Source organism: Erinaceus europaeus, chromosome X, assembly GCF_950295315.1.
Source record: "Erinaceus europaeus chromosome X, mEriEur2.1, whole genome shotgun sequence".
NCBI lineage: Eukaryota > Metazoa > Chordata > Mammalia > Eulipotyphla > Erinaceidae > Erinaceus > Erinaceus europaeus.
The window spans coordinates 89,123,567-89,145,254 of NC_080185.1; the positions used below are offsets into that span (position 1 = coordinate 89,123,567).

Sequence of the window (21,688 nt, forward strand, 5' to 3'; positions counted from 1 at the left end):
GGGTTAAGAGCACGTGGCGTGAAGCGTTGGACTCTCAAGCATGAGGTCCTGAGTTCAATCCCCGGCAGCACATGTACCAGAATGATGTCTGGTTCTTTCTCTCCTCCTATCTTTCTCATGAATAAATAAATAAATTCTTTTAAAAAATCATAGGGGGGGTCGGGCGGTGGCGCAGTGGGTTAGGCGCATGTGGCGCTAAGTGCAGGGACCGGCGTAAGCATCCCGGTTCAAGCCCCCGGCTCCCCACCTGCAGGGGAGTCGCTTCACAGGCGGTGAAGCAGGTCTGCAGGTGTCTATCTTTCTCTCCCCTTCTCTGTCTTCCCCTCCTCTCTCCATTTCTCTCTGTCCTATCCAACAACAAATTGCGTCAACAAGGGCAATAATGATAACCACAACGAGGCTACAACAAGGGCAACAAAAGGGGGAAAAAATGGCCTCCAGGAGCGGTGGATTCATGGTGCAGGCACCGAGCCCAGCAATAACCCTGGAGGAGAAAAAAAGAAAAAAAAATCATAGGGCCAGTGAACTAGCTCCCTTGGGCAGTGAGCTGTTTTGCCATGTGCACAACCCAGGTTGAAGCCGGGCCCTTACTGCATTGAGGGAATCTTCCTGGCTGTCTCTTTCACTTTCTCTCTCTCTGCCTCTCCATCTCTCCAAACAAAAACTTTTTAAAATGACAAATACCCAAGCCGTCAGATGTCCTGTGAGAGGCCACATAGCAGGTTTGGAAGAGGGGCTGCTATGCCATCTGATGCCCAGCTTCTGCCCAGGCCACTTTCGAGGCTGCGTGGCCCTCACCTCAAGGCAGGGGGCGCCTTGGTGAGCAGGCTGGCGAGGGCGGGCCTTACTGGGGCGCGCTCCACCCCAGCTGGTGTCAGGTTTACTGAATCCAGTGTACTCCCGAGCCCGGACGTGGGGGCCTGACGGCAGGGAGGACTCCATTGGCCTAAGCCGGTCCCGGCGTTGACCCTGCCCGGCCGCGCCATGTTCGCGCGTGGGTCCCGGCGGCGCCGTTCCGGGAGGGCGGTGAGTGGGGAAATCAAGGCAGGGCACCGGGATAACCAAGACGCTCTTCGCAGAGCTGCTGGGGACCCATCTATCCGAACTTCCCAGAAATGGGGGGTGGGGGCTGGGATTGCTTCGAAACATGTTGATCTGGTGGCCTTCTCCACACACTTTTATCAGCACCCCAGGACTTGGTGCTCCTTGCCTCGCTTGGGAATTATGGGAGGAGGTTCTGTGAACGCAGGGATTGAGTCTTGGGATCCTGGCTTGAGCAGGAACTCCTGAGCCTCTGAGAACTGAAGAGAGGGACCCCCTTTTATGGAGTGTGAGAATACTAGGGGTAGGGGGTGTCAAAGGATTGAGAGCCAGGTTTCTACTGAACCAGAAAGCTTTGAACTCACTAGCTAGGATGAGTTTCCTTCTCTGCCTCTGGGTGTGTTTTTCCAGGCCCGGTCTGGGATTGCTGGTCTAAAGTAGATCTGGAAGATGAGGGACCTATCTTCTTGGGGTAGGGGCTTCTAATAATAATAATAATAATAACTATTATTATTATTATTATGGCGGCTAAGAGTCCTGACTTCGTGGGTTAGGTTCTATATATCATTTGTTTGTTTATTTTATCACAGTACTGCTCAGCTCTGGCTTATGGTGGTACAGGGGATTGAACTTGGGACCCCAGAGCCTCCGGCATTACAGTCTGTTTGCACAAGCATTGTGCAATCTCCCCAGCTCCCATTATTTATTATTTTGATAGAGACAGAAAGATAGAGAGAGAGAAAATGAAAGAGCTCGTATCACCAAAGCCCCTTTCAAGGCAGAGGGGGCCAAGGCTCATGCACATGGCAAAGCAGTCCACTAGCCAAGTGAGCTATTTCACGAGCCCAAAGTGGGGGTTTCTAAAAGACATCTGAGCTTCAGTTGCTTGGGTCTGAGAAGTTAAAGGGAGTGTGTGTGGGGGGGGGGGCAGGGAGCTGGAGGTGGGAGCTTCTGAAAAGAGGGACAAGTTCCTATGGGTATCCCCACGGGACAGAGGGGCCACTCAGACCCCAATCTGTGCAACTGGGGTGCTGCTGGTGGGCCTCCTGAGTGGAGAAAAGGACGAGAGGTGAGGCCTAAGAGAGCACCCCGAGTTCCAGGGGATGTGTCTGTCTGCAGCCTGGAAAGGAGAGAGAGGCTGGTGGGAACTTAAGACCTGCCCAAGAGGAGAATTCCTTGAAAGGGGGGGGGGTGGCCCAGAGGCCCCTCCTCTAGCTCCTGTACCCCTCCCTCGCACTCCCTGGGCCCTGTCCCAGCCTGCCTAGTGCTGCTCCAGCAGAACAGGCCCCAGCCTGTGATGACAGGCCCAGGAGTGGGACAAGTTGGGCGTTAACTTTTCCGGGGCCTCTCTTGCGTCCACACCCCCACACTTCAGCCTCCGGAGGTAGAGGACCCGGACCGTGGCCAGCCCTGCAACTCCTGCCATGAACAATGCCCGGGCTTCCTGCTGCACGGCTGGAGGTAGGTGACCATGCCAAGGCCTCGCCTTCTTGGGTGCCCCGCCCTCAGAGGTAACGCCCAAGGGTTCCAAGGGTTTTGGCCATAGCTCAAGGCTTATGATTTGCAGAGTGGAGTACAGGGAAGAACAGAGCTCAAGCACATCTTGTTACCATGCACAAGGACCTGTGTTCGACCCCCGGCTCCCCACCTGCAGGGGGACACTTCACATCTGCAGGTGTCTCTATCTCCCCCTTCCCTCTCTGTTTCTTTCTGTCTTATTAAATAAAACTAGAAAAGGGGGGAGGGGGAAAATGGGTGCCAAGAGCGGTGGATTCGAAGTGTGAGCACTGAGCCCTAAGGATAATCTTGGTGGCAAGAAAAATAAAAACCGAAAAAAAATAAAATAATTTAAAAAAGAAAATGAACTTCTAGAGCAGTGGCATAGCTTATGGGGAAAGTGTGCTTCTGTGTCAAGTGCACGGCTCAGGTCCTGATGTTCTGTCAATAGTCAATCTTTTTTTCTTCTTAATATTATTTATTTATTTTCCCTTTTGTTGCACTTGTTTTTTATTGTTGTTGTTATTATTGTCGTTATTGGTGTCGTCGTTGTTGGATAGGACAGAGAGGGAGTCAGGCAGTAGCGCAGCAGGTTACACACATGTGGCGCGAAGCTCAAGGACTGGCTAAGGACAGAGAGAAATGGAGAGAGGAGGGGAAGACAGAGAAGGATAGAGAAAGATAGACACCTGCAGACCTGCTTCACTGCCTGTGAAGCGACTCCCCTGCAGGTGGGGAGCCAAGGAGCTTGAACCGGGATCCTTACATAGGTCCTTGCACTTCACACCACATGAGCTTAACCGGCTGCGCTACTGCCTGACTCCCAATAGTAAATCTTTTTAAAAATTATAGAGTCAGTGAAATAGCTCCCTTGAATAGTGAGCTACTTTGCTATATGAGCAACCCAGGTTCGAGCTTGGCCCCCATCACACTGGAGGAAGATTCAGCGCTGTGATCTCTCTCTCTCTCTCCTTACCTCCAGGGTTATCGCTGGGGCTCTGACGAATCCACTGCTCCTGGTGGCCATTTTTTCCATTTTATTGGGTAGGACGGAGAAATTGAGAAGGGAGGGGAAGATAGAGAGGGGGAGAGAAAGATAGACACCTGCAGACCTGCTTCACCACCTGTACGGCATTGCCCCTGCAGATGGGAAGCCAGGGGCTTGAACCAGGACCCTTGTGCAGGTCCTTGAGCTTTGTACTATGTGCACTTAACCAGGTATGCTGCCACTCGACCCCCCATATCTGTCTCTCTCAGCCTCTGTCTTAAAACAAACTCAAGATGATTCTCAGCAAAACTCCCATTGACCAATTCCCAGAACAGTCCCTCCACCCCACCCCACCCCACCCCAGAAATGGTCTCACCAAACTTCTGAGGCCCATCTCTAGGGAGAACTTCCATCTGTTCGCTAAGTACCCCACAATGACCTTTCTTTTCTTTTTTTTAAATTTCTTTATTGGGGAATTAATGGTTTACATTCGACAGTAAATACAATAGTTTGTACAATGACCTTTTTTTTTAAAGAAATTCTGTTTTTAACTTTATTTATTTATTTATTTATTATTGGATAGAGACAGAGAGAAATTGAGAGAGAAGGGGGAGATAGAGAGGAAAAGAGACAGAGAGACACCTGCAGACCTGCTTCACTGCCTGTGAAGTGACTCCCCTGCAGGTGGGGAGCTGGCGGCTTGAACAGAGATCCTGACCAGTCCTTGCGCTTTGCACCACATGCACTTAACCCAATGCACCACCGCCCGACTCCCACAATGACCTTTCTTATTCAGCTCAGAACTCCTCTCACAGACCCAATGCCCTAGCCTCCCTGACACACACACACACACACACACACACACACACACACACACACACACACACACACACACACATATATATATATATATATATATATATATATATATACACGCTGTGGTTTATGGTGATGCAGGGGATTGAACCTGGGACTCTGGAGCCTCGGGCATGAGAGACTCTTTGCATAATCATTATGCTATCTACGCTCATCTTTTTATTTATTTTATTTATATTTATTTATTCCCTTTTTTGCCCTTGTTTTATTGTTATAGTTGTTATTATCGTCATTGTTGGATAGGACAGAGAGAAATGGAGAGAGGAAGGAAAGACAGAGAGGGGGAGAGAAAGATAGACAGACACCTGCAGACCTGCTTCACCACCTGTGAAGCAACTTCCCTGCAGGTGGGGAGCCGGGGGCTCGAACTGGAATCCTTACTCCAGTCCTTGCACTTTGTGCCACCTGCGCTTAACCTGCTGCACTACTGCCCGACTCCCTCATCTTTTTATTTTATTTTTAAGGAACCTTTTCATTTTAAATACATATTGACTTGTTAATGGATTGGTAGAGAGAGAGAGAGAGAGAGAGAAGAAGGAAATGTGAACCAGAGCACATCATTCTGGCACAGGTAATACTGGTACAGACTCAGAACCTCATGCTTTATCCACTGTGTCACCCACTGGGTGGCACTACCACTCATTCCCACTCATTCCTCTCTCTCTCTCTCTCTCTGTGTTTTTGTTGTTGTTGTCATCATTGGAGCTTCACTGTTCCAGGCCAATTTTTTTTTTCAGATAGAGATGCAGAGAGCAAGACGCCTCGGTACCTAAGCTTCCTTTAGCACAGTCATACCCATCCAAGTGAGCTTTCTTGCCAGTTCCTCCCAGCCGGTGCTCTTAACCCAAGACACTTCACAAAACACCACAGACCAAGGCCTAGCACCCCACCCACCCAGGAGCTCAGGACCTCACCGCAGGCTGGAGCCTGTTGCTGGAGAAAGTTCCCTGGAAGCTGTGTGGTAGTGCACCTGTCACCATATACAAGGACTCGGCTTCAAGCCCCAGATCCCCACCTGCAAGGGGGGGTGGTTAACTTCATGATCAGTGAAGCAGTGCTACAGGTGTCTGTCTCCCAGTTTCTCTCTGTCCTATTAAATAAGAAGAAAGGAAGGTTTCCTGGAGATACAGAGGAAAGGACCAAGCTTCATAACCCCAGCCTCAAACTCAGAACAACACCCTCACTTAGCCAGGAGATGGAAGCTTCTACCCCCCAGCTCCAGAGCTAAAAGTCAGGAGACAGGGACATGGCCTTGAGACCCCACAGCCCTACCCCCAGTTCACCGCCTGCCCTCAGCTTTGAGCCCTGTCCTGGCTCAGAGTCCTTTGTCTTTGTGTCACTATCCCGGGTTGGGGATTTCCCTGGGTTGTGGAAGGGTTAGGGTGGGCAAGCCATAAGTGACACCCCCTCCACACTGGCCCCCATAGGAAGATCTGTCAGCACTGCAAGTGCCCAAGGGAGGAGCATGCTGTTCAGTCGGTGCCCCTGGACCTGGAACGCATCATGTGCCGGCTCATCTCAGACTTCCAACGCCACTCCATCTCTGATGACGACTCCGGCTGCGCCTCTGAGGAGTACGCCTGGGTACCACCCGGTCTCAAGCCAGAACAGGTGACCCCAGGCCACCATCCGCTTTGGGATATGCACATACACACATACATACACAAATAAGCACACACATCCACACATCCACACATGTGCATATGTGTGTACAGGTGGGAAACGACATCCAGGACACTCAGGTATGCAGTCACCACACACAGAGGACCTTAAATGGTCACTGTGCCAGTTCCTTCTCCGATGCTACTCCTTCCCTCGGATCTCAGCCCAGAACTTCAGTCATTCACTCATTCATTCACTGATTCAACAAATCAACAGTCATGGAGCATCAATGTGTGTTAGACACTATGCCAGGGTCAGAAGACACAGTAATGACCCAAACACATGGGTGGTGGTGGGAGGGCTATCTGGTGGCTCACCTGGTCGAGCATACATCCAATCATGCATGGTGAGCTGGGTTCGAGTCCTGGGCAATCATATGGGAGCACCTGCAGGGAATGAAAAAGCTTCAAGAGTGGTAAAGGGATGCTGTGGTGTCTCCTTCTCCTCCTCCTCCTCCTCCTTATTCTCCTTCTCCTTCTTCTCCTTCTCTCTCTCTCTCTCTCTCTCTCCATCTCTCTCTCTCTCTCTCTCTCTCTCTCTCTCTCTCTCGCCTTTTGTCCCCAGGGAAGAAAAAAATGAAAACGACTGCTGGGAGTGGTGGAATAGTGTAGGCACGGAGCCTCATGTGATAACCCCGGTGAATAAACACGCACACTATAATATCCACCCAGATGAAAGTTAGCTTCCCAAAGAGAGCAGCCACAACCAACAAACCTTTAAAAGCATGTCTGACGGCATAGAGGCTATGGAATAAACTGCAGGTAGGATGAGAGTGGAAAAAAAGATATGAGAATTACAAATGAGCTGCCCAGGCAAGCCTCTGTGAGAAGCTGATCTTTCAGGCTTCTTCTTTTTTCTTTTTAAGGAAATGCTTATCTTGTTTCTTTTTCTTAAATATTTTATTTATTTATTAATGAGAAAGATAGGAGGAGAAAGAGAAAGAACCAGACATCACTTTGGTACATGTGCAGCCGGGGAGTGAACTCAGGACCTCCTACTTGAGAATCCAATGCTTTATCCACTGTGCCACCTCCTGGAACACATTATTATTTTTTTTATTTAAGAAAGGAGACATTAACAAAACCGTAGGATAGGAGGGGGTACAACTCCACACAAATTCCGCCACCTGATCTCCATATCCCATCCCCTCCCCTGATAGCTTTCCCATTCTCTATCCCTCTGGGAGTATGGACTCAGGGTCGTTGTGGGTTGCAGAAAGCCTTTATTATTTTTTAAAGATTTATTGATTGCTTGATTGATTTTGCCACCTGGGTTATCGCTGGGGCTCGGTATCTACACAAGAACTCCACAGCTTCAAGAAACCATCCCTCTTCCTCTTTCTTCTCCTTCTTCTCCTTCTTCTCCTTCTCTCTCATTTTTTCTTTTGATAAAGGGTGAGACAGAGAAGGGCAAAGAGAGAGACAGAAAGTAGAGATACGGGGAGTCGGGCTGTAGCGCAGCAGGTCAAGCGCAGTTGGCGCAAAGCACAAGGACCGGCATAAGGATCCCAGTTTCAACCCCGGCTCCCCACCTGCAGGGGAGTCGCTTCACAGGCGGTGAAGCAGGTCTGCAGGTGTCTGTCTTTCTCTCCCCCTCTCTGTCTTCCCCTCCTCTCTCCGTTTCTCTCTGTCCTATCCAACAACGACAACAACAATAATAACTACAACAATAAAACAACAAGGGCAACAAAAGGGAATAAATAAAATATTTAAAAAATTTTTTAAAAAAAGTAGAGATACCTGCATCATTGATCCACTACTTGTAAAGCTCCCCCCATACAGATGAGGACCCAGGTCCTTGCACATGTTAACATCTGTGTGACACCACCTAGCCTCAGATTTATGTATTTACTAACCAGAGCACTGCTCAACTCTGGTTTATGATGGTGCTGGGGAATTGAACTTGGGACCTCGGAACCTCAGGCAGGAAAATCTTTTGCAGAACCTTTATGCTATCTCCTCAGCCCTCTGAATATATTTTGAAAGTGGAGATGAGTGAGTTTACTGTGGGCAAGGGCAAGAGAGAGAGAGAGAAAGGAGTCAAAGTTTCCCCCAGCAGGGAGTCGGGCAGTAGCGTACATGGCACAAAGCGCAAGGACCTGCTTAATGATCCCAGTTCAAGCCCCCGGCTCCCCACCTGCAGGGGAGTTGCTTCACAATTGGTGAAGCAGGTCTGCAGGTGTCTGTCTTTCTCTCCCCCTCTCTGTATTCCCCTCCTCTCTCCATTTCTCTCTGTCCTATCTAACAGTGACGACATCAACAATAATAACTACAACAACAATGAAAAACAAGGACAAGAAAAGGGAAAATAAGTATAAAAAATAGAAATAAAAAAATTAAAAAAACAAAAGTTGCCCCCAGCGATGGAGAGATAACTGATTAGGTAAAGGTCAAGGCAGGAGCTTGTTTGAAGGCTCAGAATGTAAATTTGGTTTGGCTAACTGGAATGAGAGACGCTAGTTAGCCAAATGATTGGCCAAGTTGCGTTAACTCCAGGGAGAGGCAACCAGGCTGGAGGTATGTGACTGGGACATGCGAAAACTATTTATAGTCGCAAGGTTAAATGACTTCCAAGGAAGTGAATGTAGACAGAGGGAGGAGGACCAAGGACGAGTCCCAGGACACTCATACAGAGTGATCAGCTAGATGAGCTTAAACCAAAGGAGAGGGGAGCTGGACGATGGTGCAGTGGGTTCAGCGCACATGGTGGAAAGCCCATGGACCAGCATCAGGATCCGGTTTCATGCTGCTGGATCCCCACCTGCAGGGGGTTCCCTTCACAGGCGGTGAAGCAGGTCTGCAGGTGTCTTTCTCTCCCCCTCTCTGTCTTCCCCTCCTCTCTCCATTTCTCTCTGTCCTATCCAACACGTCAATAACAACAACAATAACTACAACAATAAAACAAGGGCAACAAAAGAGAATAAATAAATCTTTAAAAAAAGGGGACAGAGAAGAAACAGTGGAGGGGCCAGGTGGTTTACCTAGTTGAGTACACGTTACATTGCACAAGGACCTGGGTTCTAGTCCCCAGTCCCCACCTGCAGGGGGATAGCTTTGTGAGTGGTGAAGCAGGGCTGCAGGTGTCAAAAAAAGAGAGAAAGGAAACAGCAGATGAAGCAGGAGGAAGACCAGGACTTAATGGCATTCTGAAAGCTGAAAGGAAAAAAGTGTTCCCTGGAAGTAGAAATGTTCAGCTGTGTTCAGGGATGCAGATGCTAAACCCATCAAACTAAATGACTTAAGCATTGTGGGTAGAATTGGTGACCTTGATGAGAATAGCTCTGGAGGAGAGGCAGGTGGACCGGACTGAATCAGAATGATGGGTGGGGGAGTTGGGTGCAGCGGGTTAAGCACACGTGACACAAAGCGCTAGGACCAGCGGAAGGATCCCGCTTCCCAGCTCCCGACCTACCGGAGAGTCACTTCACAGGCAGTGAAGCAGGTCTGCAGGTGTCTGTCTTTCTCTCCCCCTCTCTGTCTTCCCCTCCTCTCTCCATGTCTCTCTGTCCTATCCAACAACAGCAATAATAACTACAACAACAATAAAAAACAACAAGGTCAACAAAAGGGAAATAAATTATTTTTTTTTAAAAAGAATGATGGGTGGACACATAAACAGACAAATTTTTTCATATTTATTTTTTAAACTTTTATTTGATAAAAGACAGAAATTGAGAGGAGAAGGAGAGAGAGAGACCTATAGCACTGCTTCACCCTGCAAGTGGGGTCCAGGGGCTTGGGCCTGGTCCTTACACATAGTAACATGTACACTTAACCAGGTGTGCCACCACCCAGCCCCTATTTATTTAATTCTTAAAGATCGGTTTGTTGAGAGTCCGGCAGTAGCACAGTGGGTTAAGCACACTTGGCGCGAAGCGCAAGGATCACAGTTCCAGCCCCAGGCTCCCCACCTGTAGGGGAGTCGCTTCACAGGCGGTGAAGCAGGTCTGCAGGTGTCTTATCTTTCTCTCCCGCCTCTGTCTTCCCCTCCTCTCTCCATTTCTCTCTGTCCTATCTAACAATGACATCAATAACAACAACAATAACTACAACAACAATAAAAAACAACAAGGACAACAAAAGGGAAAATAAATATATATAGAAAGAGATCGGTTTGTTTATTAAGAAGAGAGAAGAGAGTAGAAAGAAAACCAAAACATCATCTGGTACATGGCATACCTGGAATTGAACTCAGGACCTCATGACTGGCAGTCTGCATGTGCCGCCAACATGGACTGTGCCACCTCCCAGCTGCAATTATTTTTTTTTACTTTTTATTTTATTATCTTTATTTATTGGGTAGAGATAGCCAGAAATTAATAGGGTGATAGAGGTGCAGAGAGACAGAGAGACATCTGCAGCACTACTTCACCACTTGCAAAGCTTTCTTCCTGCAGATGGGGGCTGGGGGCTCGAACATATATGTGTCCTTGCACATTGTAATATATGTGCTCAACCAGGTGCGCCACTACCCGGCCCCTTTGCAATTATTCTTGATTGATTGATTGACTGAGTGACAGAGTGACAGAGACCACAACATCAAAGCTTCTTCCAGTGCGGCAGCAACCGGGCTTGAACCTGGGCCGTGCACATGGCAAAGCAGCACACTGTCCAAGGGAGCTATTTCTGTGAGCCCACATTACTCTTTTGAGGGATTGTACTCTAAAAGGAATAACACAAATGGGGTGCTGGTGGTCCAGGAGGTGGCACAGTGGATAAAGCACTGGACTCTCGAGCATGAAGTCCTGAGTTCAGTCCCTGGCAGCACATGTACCAGAGTGATGTCAGATTCTCTCTCTCCTATCTTTCTCATTAATAAATAAATAAAATCTTTAGGAAAAAAGTGGGGTGGTTTGTAAGGAGTTGAGTGACTGCATGAGGAAAGTCTGAGCATTTTTTTAAAGGATTTATTGATTGGTGAGAGAGTGTGAACTGGCACAGGCAAGCTAGGGATTGAACTGAGGACCTCGTACTTGGGAGTCCAACCCTTTACCCACTATGCCAACTCCAGGGACCACAACTCTGAGTATGTTTGGGAGCCAGCAGAAATAATCCGACATGTCAGAAAGAAATGGGGGGGGAGCCAAAGTTGCCTTCTGAAGATTTCAGCCTTATTTATTTATTTATTGCCACCACAGTTATCTCTGGAACTCAGTGGTGGCACTGTGAATACACTGCTCCCAGCGGCCATTTTCTCCTTTCTCTCTTTTTTTTTTTTCTATTTTAAGTAATAGGACAGAGAGAGAAAAACTGAGAGGGGAGAGGGAAAGAGTAACCTGCAGCACTACTTCACTGCTTGCGAAGCTTCTCCCCTGCAGGTAGGGGGTCAGGATCTCAAACCCAGGTCCTTGCACATGGTAACGTGCACTCAACCAGGTGCTCCACTGCCCAGTGGACCACCCCCCCCCCGCAATAAATTAATGCGCTCAGGGAAACAGGGCCCTGTCATCCTCCTATGCCCTGATTCAAACTCCCAGTCTCAACCGTTTCCTCCACGTCCTGTGCTATCCAGGTATACCAGTTTTTCAGCTGCCTCCCTGAAGACAAGGTCCCGTATGTCAACAGTCTCGGGGAAAAATACCGGATCAAGCAGTTGCTGCACCAGCTGCCCCCACATGACAGTGAGGTGAGGAGAGGGGGAAGTTTGGGTAGGGGGTACAAGCCTGGAAAACACTGGGAAGCTGAAAAGAGGTGGGCAGGGGTTGGTGAAAAACCCACCTGGTGCGTAGCTTTGCCTTGTACACAATCCAGGTTCAAGCCCGGCCCCACCAAATTGAAGGAAGCAGTGGTGCTGTGTGGTATCTTACACACACTTTCTCCCTCTCCCTCTCCCTCTCCCTCTCCCTCTCCCTCTCCTTCTCCCTCTCCCTTCCCCCTCCCCCCTCCTCTCTCTCTCTCTCTCTCTCTCCCTCTCTCTCAAATAATGGGTCTTAGTGGGGGAACTGAAGGTACTTCAGCATGTAGGCTGAGTGCCTTGTTGCACACTGAGCCCAGATTCCAGCTCTGGGGCCCCTTGGCAGTTCCGTGACACCAGGTATGCGCTAGGACTGTGGTATCTGTCCCCTACTCCTCTTGTCTCTCTATCAAAATGAAAAGGTGGCCTGAGGGAGGCCAGGCAGGTGTACACCCAGTTGAGCGCACATATTACCATGGGCAAGGTCCTGAGTTTGAGACCCCACTCCCCATGTGCAGGGGGGAAGCTTCAAGAGTGGTAAAGCAGATATGGAGGTATCTCTCTTTCTCTCCCTCTCTCTATCTCCCCATCTCTCAATTCCTGTCTGTCCTACCAAAAAGGGGGGGGCATGATAAAATTGCTGTCAAGGATGTCCAGCAATGACCCTGGTGGCAATAAAAATAAAGTAAAATGTGGTCCAGAAGGTGGCACAGTGGATAAGCATTAGTCTCTCAAGCATGAGGTCCTAAATTCATGGTACATGGCAACACATGTACCAGAGTGATGTCTGGCTCTTTGTCTCCTTTCTTGTTAATTAATAAATAAAATCACACACACATACACACACACACACACACACACACACACACATTCCCTTTTGTTGCCCTTGTTTTTTTATTCTTGTTGTTATTGATGTCATCATTGTGGAATAGAACAGAGAGAAATGGAGAGAGGAGGGGAAGACAGAGAAGGGGAGAGAAAGATAGACACCTGCAGACCTGCTTCACCGCCTGTGAAGCGACTCCCCTGCAGGTGGGGAGCCAGGGGCTCGTACCGGGATCCTTATGCCAGTCCTTGCGCTTTGCGTCATGTGCGCTTAACCCGCTGCGCTACCACCCGACCCCCAATAAAATCTTTTTAAAAATAAAATAAAATGTTGACCTAATAGGAAAAATTTCCCACATGTGCGATCCCTCTGATGGAAGGGAAAAAAATAACAGTCTAGGGCTAACAAAATAGCTCACTGGATGGATGGTGTGCTGCTTTGCCACATGCATCTACCAGGTTCAAGTCTGGTCTCCACTGCACCGGAGTAAGCTTCCGTGCTGTGGTCTCCTCTGTCTCTGTCTCTGTGTCTCTCTCTGTTTCTTTATTCCCCCTGCCGAAAAAGTCATCCTGTAGCAGTGAAGTTTGGGTGAAGACAAAACATTAATAATAATAAATGTTCATCAGAGAACAAACAGACATGGTGGCCTCATGAAAATTTGAGGCTTCTATTTCAGAAGACACTGTAGACAAACAAAAGAGACAATATCGGGCAGTGAAATAGCCCACTTGAATTGTGTGCTGCTTTTCCATGTGCGTGGCGCAGGTTCAAGCCTGGACCCCACCACACTCACTGAAAGGAAGTTTGCTGCTATGGTCTCTGTCTCTATCTCTCTCTTTCTCAAATAAATAAATAAATAGGCAGAGGCACTGGAGGCAAAGTGAATTGATCAATCGGGCTAGTCCTTTGCCGTGTGCGGATTTCAGGCAGGGAGTGTCAACTCCTTAGTGCCCTATAGGTTAACTTGTGGAGTGTAGATGGAATTGGGGGGGGGGTGGCAGTCACCAAAGGAGGAACCTGGAAAACCCGCTCCCCTACCCTCCCAACCCCCTCCTCAAAGGCTCAGTACTGCACAGCACTGGAAGAAGAGGAGAAGAAAGAGCTCCGGGCCTTTAGCCAACAGCGGAAGCGGGAGAACCTGGGGCGTGGCACCGTGCGCATCTTCCCAGTGACCATCACGGGGGCCATCTGTGAGGAGGTGAGGTCTGGGTGGCTTTTGCCATTTTTTTTTTAACACCAGAGCACTGCTCAGCTCTGGCTTATGGTGGTGTGTAGGATTGAACCTGGGACTTTGGAGCCTCAGGCATGAGAGTCTGTTTGCATAACCATTATGCTATCTTCCCTGCGCCTGGGTGGCTTCTGAAAGTGGCCAGCACTTTTGCTCGAACCCCAGGGGATATGAGCCTGCCACTGAAAGCCTAGTATCTACATGGTGGATAGAATATGATCCCCACAACCCATAGGGCCTGGCAGGGGCACACCCGGTAGAGTGTACACACTGCCATGTCAAGGACCCAAGTTCAAGTTTCCCTGACTCTCACCTGCAGGGGGGAAGCTTCATGAATGGTGGAGTAGTGCTGCCTATGTCTATCTTCCTCTCTCCCTCAGGGAAAAAATAATAGTGGGGCTAGTCAGTGGCTTACTTGGTTGAGCACACATGTTACCATGTACAAGGACCTGGCTTCATACCCCAACTCCCCACCTGCAGAGGGGAAGCTTCATGAACGATGAATAAGTACAGCAGGTGCCTCTCTGTCTTTACCTATCTCCCCATCCCTCTCAATTTCTCTCTGTCCTATTAAATGAAAAAAAACAAAAAAAAAAAAAGGAAAAGAAAGTGGCCACCCGAGTGGTCCAGGAGGCAGCGCAGTGGATAAAGCATTGGATTCTCAACCATGAAGTCCTGAGTTCGATCCCTGGCAGCACATATATCAGAGTGATGTCTGGTTCTTTCTCTCCTCCTATTATTCTCATGAGTAAATAAATAAATTCTTAAAAAAAAAAAAAAGAAAGAAAGAAAATGGCCACCCAAAATGGTAGAGTCAGGCAAGCTCCAAACGCCAATAATAACACTGGTGGCAAAAAAAAAAAAAAGTCTTTAGTGAAATGGTGTCCCACTTCCTCCAGCCCAAAATAACTCACTTGGATAATGCACTGCTTTGCCATGCACAGAGATTCAAGTCTGCATCCCACTGCACTGGAGGAAGTTCTTGTGCTATGGTGTCTTTCTCTGTCATACTCTCTCCCTCTCCTTTGAATGATTGATTGATGATGAGAGAGAGAGAGAGAGAGAGAGGGGACCAAAGCTTCACTCTGGCACATGCAGTCACAGTATGGAATTTGGGACCTCATGCTTGAGAGTCCAACACCTTATCCACTACACCAACTCCAAGACCACTGTCTACCTCTTTCTTTTCTTTTTTGCCTCCAGGGTTATCGCTGGTTCTCGGTGCCTCCATTGCTCCTGGAGGCTATTTTTTCCCTTTTGTTATCCATGTTGTTTGTCGTTGTTGTTGTTGTTACCGTTGTTGTTGCTGCTGTTGTCGTTGTTGGATAAGACAGAGAGAAATGGAAAGAAGAGGGGGAGACAGAGAGGGAGAGAGAAAGATAGACACCTGAAGACCTGCTTCACCGCTTGTGAAGCAACCCCTCTGCAGGTGGGAAGCCGGAAGCTCAAACTGGGATCCTTGTGCTGGTCCTTGCGCTTTGTGCCACGTGCGCTTAACCAGCTGCGCTACCACCCGACCCCCCATCTACCTCTTTCTATATGAAAAAAATTGACTCAGAACAATGAGGCTGGGTCACTTGTCACCCACTTGGAGACAGAGCCTTTCATACTTACCTGGCAAGGGAGATACCATAATCACAAGACAGAGTGTTTTTCAGAGTGGGTACACACACCTCAGGGGACCACTTTCCACCTAATCTGAGTGACTGTGACGTTCTGTCACCTCACAGTGTGGGAAGCAGATTGGAGGCGGGGACATCGCCGTGTTTGCCAGCCGAGCAGGCCTGGGGGCCTGCTGGCATCCGCAATGTTTCGTGTGCACGACCTGCCGGGAGCTGCTAGTGGACCTCATCTACTTCTACCATGCAGGCAAGGTCTACTGTGGCCGCCACCATGCTGAGCGCCTGCGCCCACGCTGCCAAGCCTGTGATGAGGTCGGGGTCCCTCCATCTCTGGGGAGGGCGGGAGCCAGGGAGGCTAGGGGCTGGCCCTCCTGACAGTCATGTGCCCCCTCCCCACCAGATCATCTTCTCCCCGGAGTGCACGGAGGCCGAGGGCCGACACTGGCACATGGGCCACTTCTGCTGCTTTGAGTGTGAGGTGTCATTGGGCGGGCAACGCTATGTCATGCGTCAGAGTCGCCCGCACTGCTGTGCTTGCTACGAGGCCCGACATGCTGAGTACTGTGACGGCTGTGGAGAGCACATTGGTGCGTAAACTGGGGTGGTGGAGGATGGGTGGACAGTTGGGCCATGGGGCCTATCTCCCATTAGACATTTTGAAAATAATGATAGGGGCCAGGTGGTAGCACAAGGATGCAGGTTCAAGCCCTTGCCCCCTACCCCACCTGCAGGGGATAGTTTCATAAATGGTAAGGCAGTATACAGATATCTCTTTACCTCCCTCCCAGCTCTCAATTTCTGTCTCTCCTAGCAAAGAAAAAAAGACAGAAAAGAGGGGGAAAATGGCTGCTGGGAGCAGTGGATTTGCAGTCCCAACAATAAACCCTGATGAAAAAAAAAAAGAAGTTTTTATCTATTTATTTTTCTTTCTTTTTTAAATTTTTAAAAATATTTATTTATTCCCTTTTGTTGCCCTTGTTGATTTATTGTTGTAGTTATTATTGTTGCTTTTACTGATGTCGTCGTTGTTGGGTAGGACAGAGAGAAATGGAGAGAGGAGGGGAAGACAGAGAGGGGGAGGGAAAGATAGACACCTACAGACCTGCTTCACCGCCTGTGAAGCGACTCCCCTGCAGGTGGGGAGCTGGGGGCTCAGACCGGGATCCTTACGCCGGTCCTTGCGCTTTGCACCACCTGCGCTTAACCTGCTGTGCTACCGCCTGACTCCCTTATTTTTCATGAAAGAGAGCCAGAGAAAAGTACAGAGAGAGAGATGTGTCCCAGGAGGCGGCACTGTGGATAGAGTACTGGACTGTGAAGCATGAGGTCCTGAGTTCAATCCCCAGCAGCATATGTGCTAAAGAGATGTCTGGTTTTCTCTCTACTTCTGTCTTTCTCAACAAAGAAAATCTTTTTTTTTTTTTTTTTAGCTTCCAGGGTTATATTGCTGGAGCTTGGTGCTGGGCAGTACAAATCCACTGCTCATGGTGGCCATTTTTTTTCCATTTTATTGCATAGGAGAGAGAAATTGAGGAGGGAGGAAGACCTACTTTGCCACTTGTGAAGTGTTTCTCCTGCAGGTGGAGAGTAGGGGCTCGAACTCGGATCCTTGCACTGGACCCTGCACTTTACTGTGTGTGCTTAGGACCACCCAGCCACCCATAAAGAAGATCTTTTAAAAAAGAAAAGAAATGTAAGAAACCAGAAGGCATGAGGAATGTCTGGGTCTCTACCTCACTTTCCCTTTTCCTGACCTTGCCCACAGGCCTAGACCAGGGCCAGATGTCTTATGAGGGCCAGCACTGGCATGCCTCGGACCGCTGCTTCTGCTGTAGTCGCTGCGGGCGGGCCCTCCTGGGCCGGCCCTTCCTGCCTCGCCGTGGCCTCATCTTCTGCTCCAGGGCCTGCAGCCTGCCATCTGAAACTGCTGCCCCTGAGCCGGGCCGCCGCAGCTGGAGCGCAGGCATGGTCTCTGCACCACTCCACGGACCCACAGCCCCTTTCTCTACCGCAGACGGGGCGTCTGAGACAGCCGCCAAAGGCACCAGTACCGAGCCAGTACCTGGTGAGTTCACCTCCCCAGCAAGGTCACCCCACCCACCCCTGCTTCACCTTGTGCCTCTCTGGCCTCCCGGCCCATTTCAGCTGAGGCTCAGTCCTCAAACAATCCCAGGCCAAGTCTCAATTCAAAGTAGACTATTCCCCGTCATAAAGCCTGCTTCCTTCTGATAGGACCTGTCCCATCTGTTCCCTGTTGGACCCAAGTTTCTCCTTTACCCCAAACCCATAACCTTCCATCCTCTACACCTAGGCCCTTCCTCCTCTTTTTTTGAGATATTTATTTATTTATTTATTTATTTAGGAGAAGGGAAAGCCTGAGCATGATTCCAGTATATGTGATACCAGGGGTCAAACTTGGGACCTGGGAGCCAGGCAGTAGTGCAGCAGTTTAAGTGCATATGGCAGAATGCCCACGGACCGGCATCAGGATCCCGGTTCAAGCCCCCCGGCTCCCCACCTGCAGGGGGTTCGCTTCACAGGCAGTGAAGCAGGTCTGCAGGTGTCTCTTTCTCTCCCCGCTCTGGCTTCCCCTCCTCTCTCCATTTCTCTCTGTCTTATCCAACAACAACAGCAATAACAACAACGATAAACAACAAGGGCAACAAAAGGGTAAAAAATAGTGAAGTTTTAAAAAAAAACGTAGGGAGTTGGGCAGTGGCGCAGCAGTTTAAGCACATGTGGCGCAAAGCGCAAGGACCAACGTAAGGATCCCATTTCAAGCCCCTGGCTCCCCACCTGCAGGAGAATCGCTTCACAAGAGGTGAAGCAAGTCTGCAGTTGTCTCTTTCTCTCCCCCTCTCTGTCTTCCCCTCCTCTCTCCATTTCTGTCCTATCCAAAAACAATAATAACAGCAATAACAACAATAAACAACAAGGGCAACAAAAGGGAAAAATAATCAAGTTTAAAAAATACTTAAAAAAAACACAAAGGGAGTCGGGCTGTAGCGCAGCGGGTTAAGCGCAGGTGGCGCAAAGCACAAGGACCGGCATAAGGATCCCGGTTCGAACCCCGGCTCCCCACCTGCAGGGGAGTCACTTCACAGGCGGTGAAGCAGGTCTGCAGGTGTCTATCTTTCTCTCCTCCTCTCTGTCTTCCCCTCCTCTCTCCATTTCTCTCTGTCCTATCCAACAACGGCAACAACAATAATAACTACAACAATAAAAAAAAAAAAAACAAGGGCAACAAAAGGGAATAAATAAAATAAATATTTTTTAAAAAATTAAAAAAAAAAACTTGGGACATAAAGCCTGAGAAAGCAATGCTGCGTCTACTTCCTGCCTCATTTCCCATTGCCTCATTTCTATCTAGTACCTTCTCAACTTCAGCCCGTCCGGAGCTGCCTGAAAACAGAAGCCACATCCCATACACCTCTCCAATCCAGCTCCTTTGGTTCTAGGGACTTCCCTCTAGCTCTCCCCTTTCCCCCAACCAGTGCCCCGACTCCTCCCCACTTTACAGGCTCACCACTTCCCCTCTCCCCCTAATGCCTCTCCCCACGGTCTTGGTCCTAGTTGGAGAGAGAGGAGATGGAAGGAAAAACCACACACCTTCCCTCTAGAAGGGACAAAATGGATACAGACATAGGCATTCTCTCCATCTCTTTTTAAATAAATTATTATTATTACTATTATTATTTTGGCCTCCAGGGTTATTGCTGGGGCTTGGTGCCTGCACCACGAATCCACTGCCCCCGGAGGCTATTTTTTTCCCTTTTATTGCCCTTGTTTTTTTATTGGTGTTGTGATTATTGTTGTTGCTATTGCTGTCATTGTTGTTGGACAGGACAGATAGAAATGGAGAGGGGAGGATGCCGGCCAGGCTTCCCTGGACTGAAGACCCCACCAATGTGTCCTGGAGCTCCGCTTCCCCAGAGACCCACCCTACTAGGGAAAGAGAGAGGCAGGCTGGGAGTATGGACCGACCAGTCAACGTCCATGTTCAGCGGGGAAACAATTACAGAAGCCAGACCTTCCACTTTCTGCAACCCAGAAGGACCCTGGGTCCATGCTCCCAGAGGGATAGAGAATGGGAAAGCTATTGGGGATGGGATGGGATATGGAGATTGGGTGTCGGGAATGGTGTGGAGTTGTACCCTCCATCCTATGATTTTGTTAATTTCTCCTTTCTTAAATAAATAAAAATAAATTAAAAAAAGAAATGGAGAGGGGAGGGAAAGACAGAGAGGAAGAGAGAACGATAGACACCTGCAGACCTGCTTCATCGCTTGTGAAGCGACTCCCCTGCAGGTGGGGAGCCGGGGGCTTGAACTGGGATCCTTACGCCGGTCCTTGCACTTTGCACCATGGTCCTTAACCCATTGCACTACCGCCCAACCCCCATGTTTGGTTTTAAAATATATATATATAGTAGGTGGAGGTATAGCATAATGGTTATGCAAAGAGACTTTCATGACTGAGGCTCTCAAGCCCGAGGTTCAATCCTCCAAACTGCCACGAGCCAGAGCTGAGCAGTGCTCTGATAATATATATATATATATATGGATATGGAGTCGGGCGGTAGCACAAAGGGTTAAGCTCAGGTGGCGCAAAGTGTAAGTAAGGACCCCAGTTCAAGCCCCCAGCTCCCCACCTGCAGGGGAGTCGCTTCACAAGCGGTGAAGCAGGTCTGCGGGTGTCTTTTTCTCCCCCTCTGTCTTCCCCTCCTCTCTCCATTTCTCTCTGCACTATCCAACAATGACAACAATAATAACTACAAGGGCAACAAAAGGGAATAAGATACATATGTGTGTGTGTGTGTGTATACATATATATTATATATAGAGATAGATATAGAATTTGAGAGGGAAGGGGTAGATAGAAAGAATGAGAAATACCTGCAGCATGGTTTCACCACGTTACCTGCCCACAGGTAAGGACCAGGGCTTGAACCCAGGTCCTTAAGCATGGTTTTGTGTTCTTTCTCTTCTCTCCCTCTCCCCCTCATCTTTATCCCCCCATAATCACTGAGGCTTCACTCCAGGATGACTTTTTCAGGTAGAGAGGATGAGACCAGGGTGTACGGAAGCTTCCTTCAGTGCAATGGGGGTAGGGCTCAAACCTGGGTCTCACAAATATCAAAACAGCACACTATCCAAACTAACTGGTCCTCTTTCCTTCTCTGCCCAGATGCAGGTTCCAAGGAACTTACCCACTTTCTGAGAGGGGCTCCCCACCGCCACTCCATGCCAGAGCTGGGGCTACGAAGCACCCCAGAGTCACCTCCAGGTCAGCCTGACCCAGGCCCAGAAGATGGTGCTTTCGGTCGACAGAGTACCCCACGTGTCAGTTTCCGAGACCCACTGGTGTCAGAGGGAGGTCCTCGAAGGACCCTGAGTGCACCACCAGCCCAGCGCCGCAGGCCACGAAGCCCCCCACCTCGGGGCCCCAGCCGTCGCCACCGCCACCACTGCCACCATCACCACCACCTCCCCCACCACCGCCCCTCAGGCAGACAGCACCACCATCCATGTGACCTGGGGTCAGGGTCAGACTTGGGATCTTGTTCCAGCTCCGCCTCCAGTCCCAGTTCTGACTCCTCAGAGGATGATGGTTTCTTCCTGGGCGAGCGCATCCCGCTTCCCCCACATCTGCGCAGGCCTGCAACTGCTACAGACACCACCGAGACACCCCACTCCCCATCTCCCCAGCTCCCGGAGGCCGTGCGCCAAGGGACACCTCGAAAGGCCAGAGACAAGAACTGCATTGTGGCTTGATGGCGAGACAATCCTGGAGGGCGTGAGGTGGGGGCATTCAAGCCAGTATAGATGATGGTTCCCCCCCTCCCAAGTCATAAATCCTCTTCCTTTGTTATTTGTCTGTCTGTATTACTGTTTCAATATATAGATAGAGAAGGCAAAGAAAGAGGTAGAGAAAGTGAAAGAGACCACAGCATCAAAGTTTCCTTCAATGCTGAGGGGGCCTGGCTGGAACTTGGGTCACGCACATGGCAAAGCATTGCACTAGCCAAGCGAACTATTTCATTGACACTGTATTATTCTAAGATTTATTTAATAGAAAGACAGAACCAGAACACCTTTCTGGCACATTCGATGCCAGAGATCGAACTTGGATCCTCATGCTTGAGTCTAATGCTTTGCCCACTGCTTTTGTGCTGCTTCCTGGGCTACTGTCTGTGTTACTGAAGCTATTTAATATCTGTTGTGAGACAGACTGGACTTCTTTACCCCCTTTCCTAACTGATCCCCCCACCTCCA

At 49.3% G+C, this 21,688-nt stretch overlaps 1 protein-coding gene across 1 annotated transcript; it reads left to right on the forward strand.

The window, feature by feature from the left end:
- The first annotated feature begins 871 nt into the window (after nucleotides 1-871).
- PRICKLE3 (prickle planar cell polarity protein 3) lies at nucleotides 872-21,298 on the forward strand. Its single transcript, XM_007529422.3, has 9 exons — nucleotides 872-1,026; nucleotides 2,417-2,502; nucleotides 5,830-6,013; nucleotides 11,576-11,689; nucleotides 13,624-13,761; nucleotides 15,522-15,725; nucleotides 15,814-16,000; nucleotides 17,179-17,478; nucleotides 20,601-21,298. Exons 1-9 carry the CDS (start codon nucleotides 985-987, stop codon nucleotides 21,185-21,187), a joined length of 1,842 nt encoding a protein of 613 aa, XP_007529484.1. The 5' UTR covers nucleotides 872-984; the 3' UTR covers nucleotides 21,188-21,298.
- The last annotated feature ends 390 nt before the right edge of the window (nucleotides 21,299-21,688 follow it).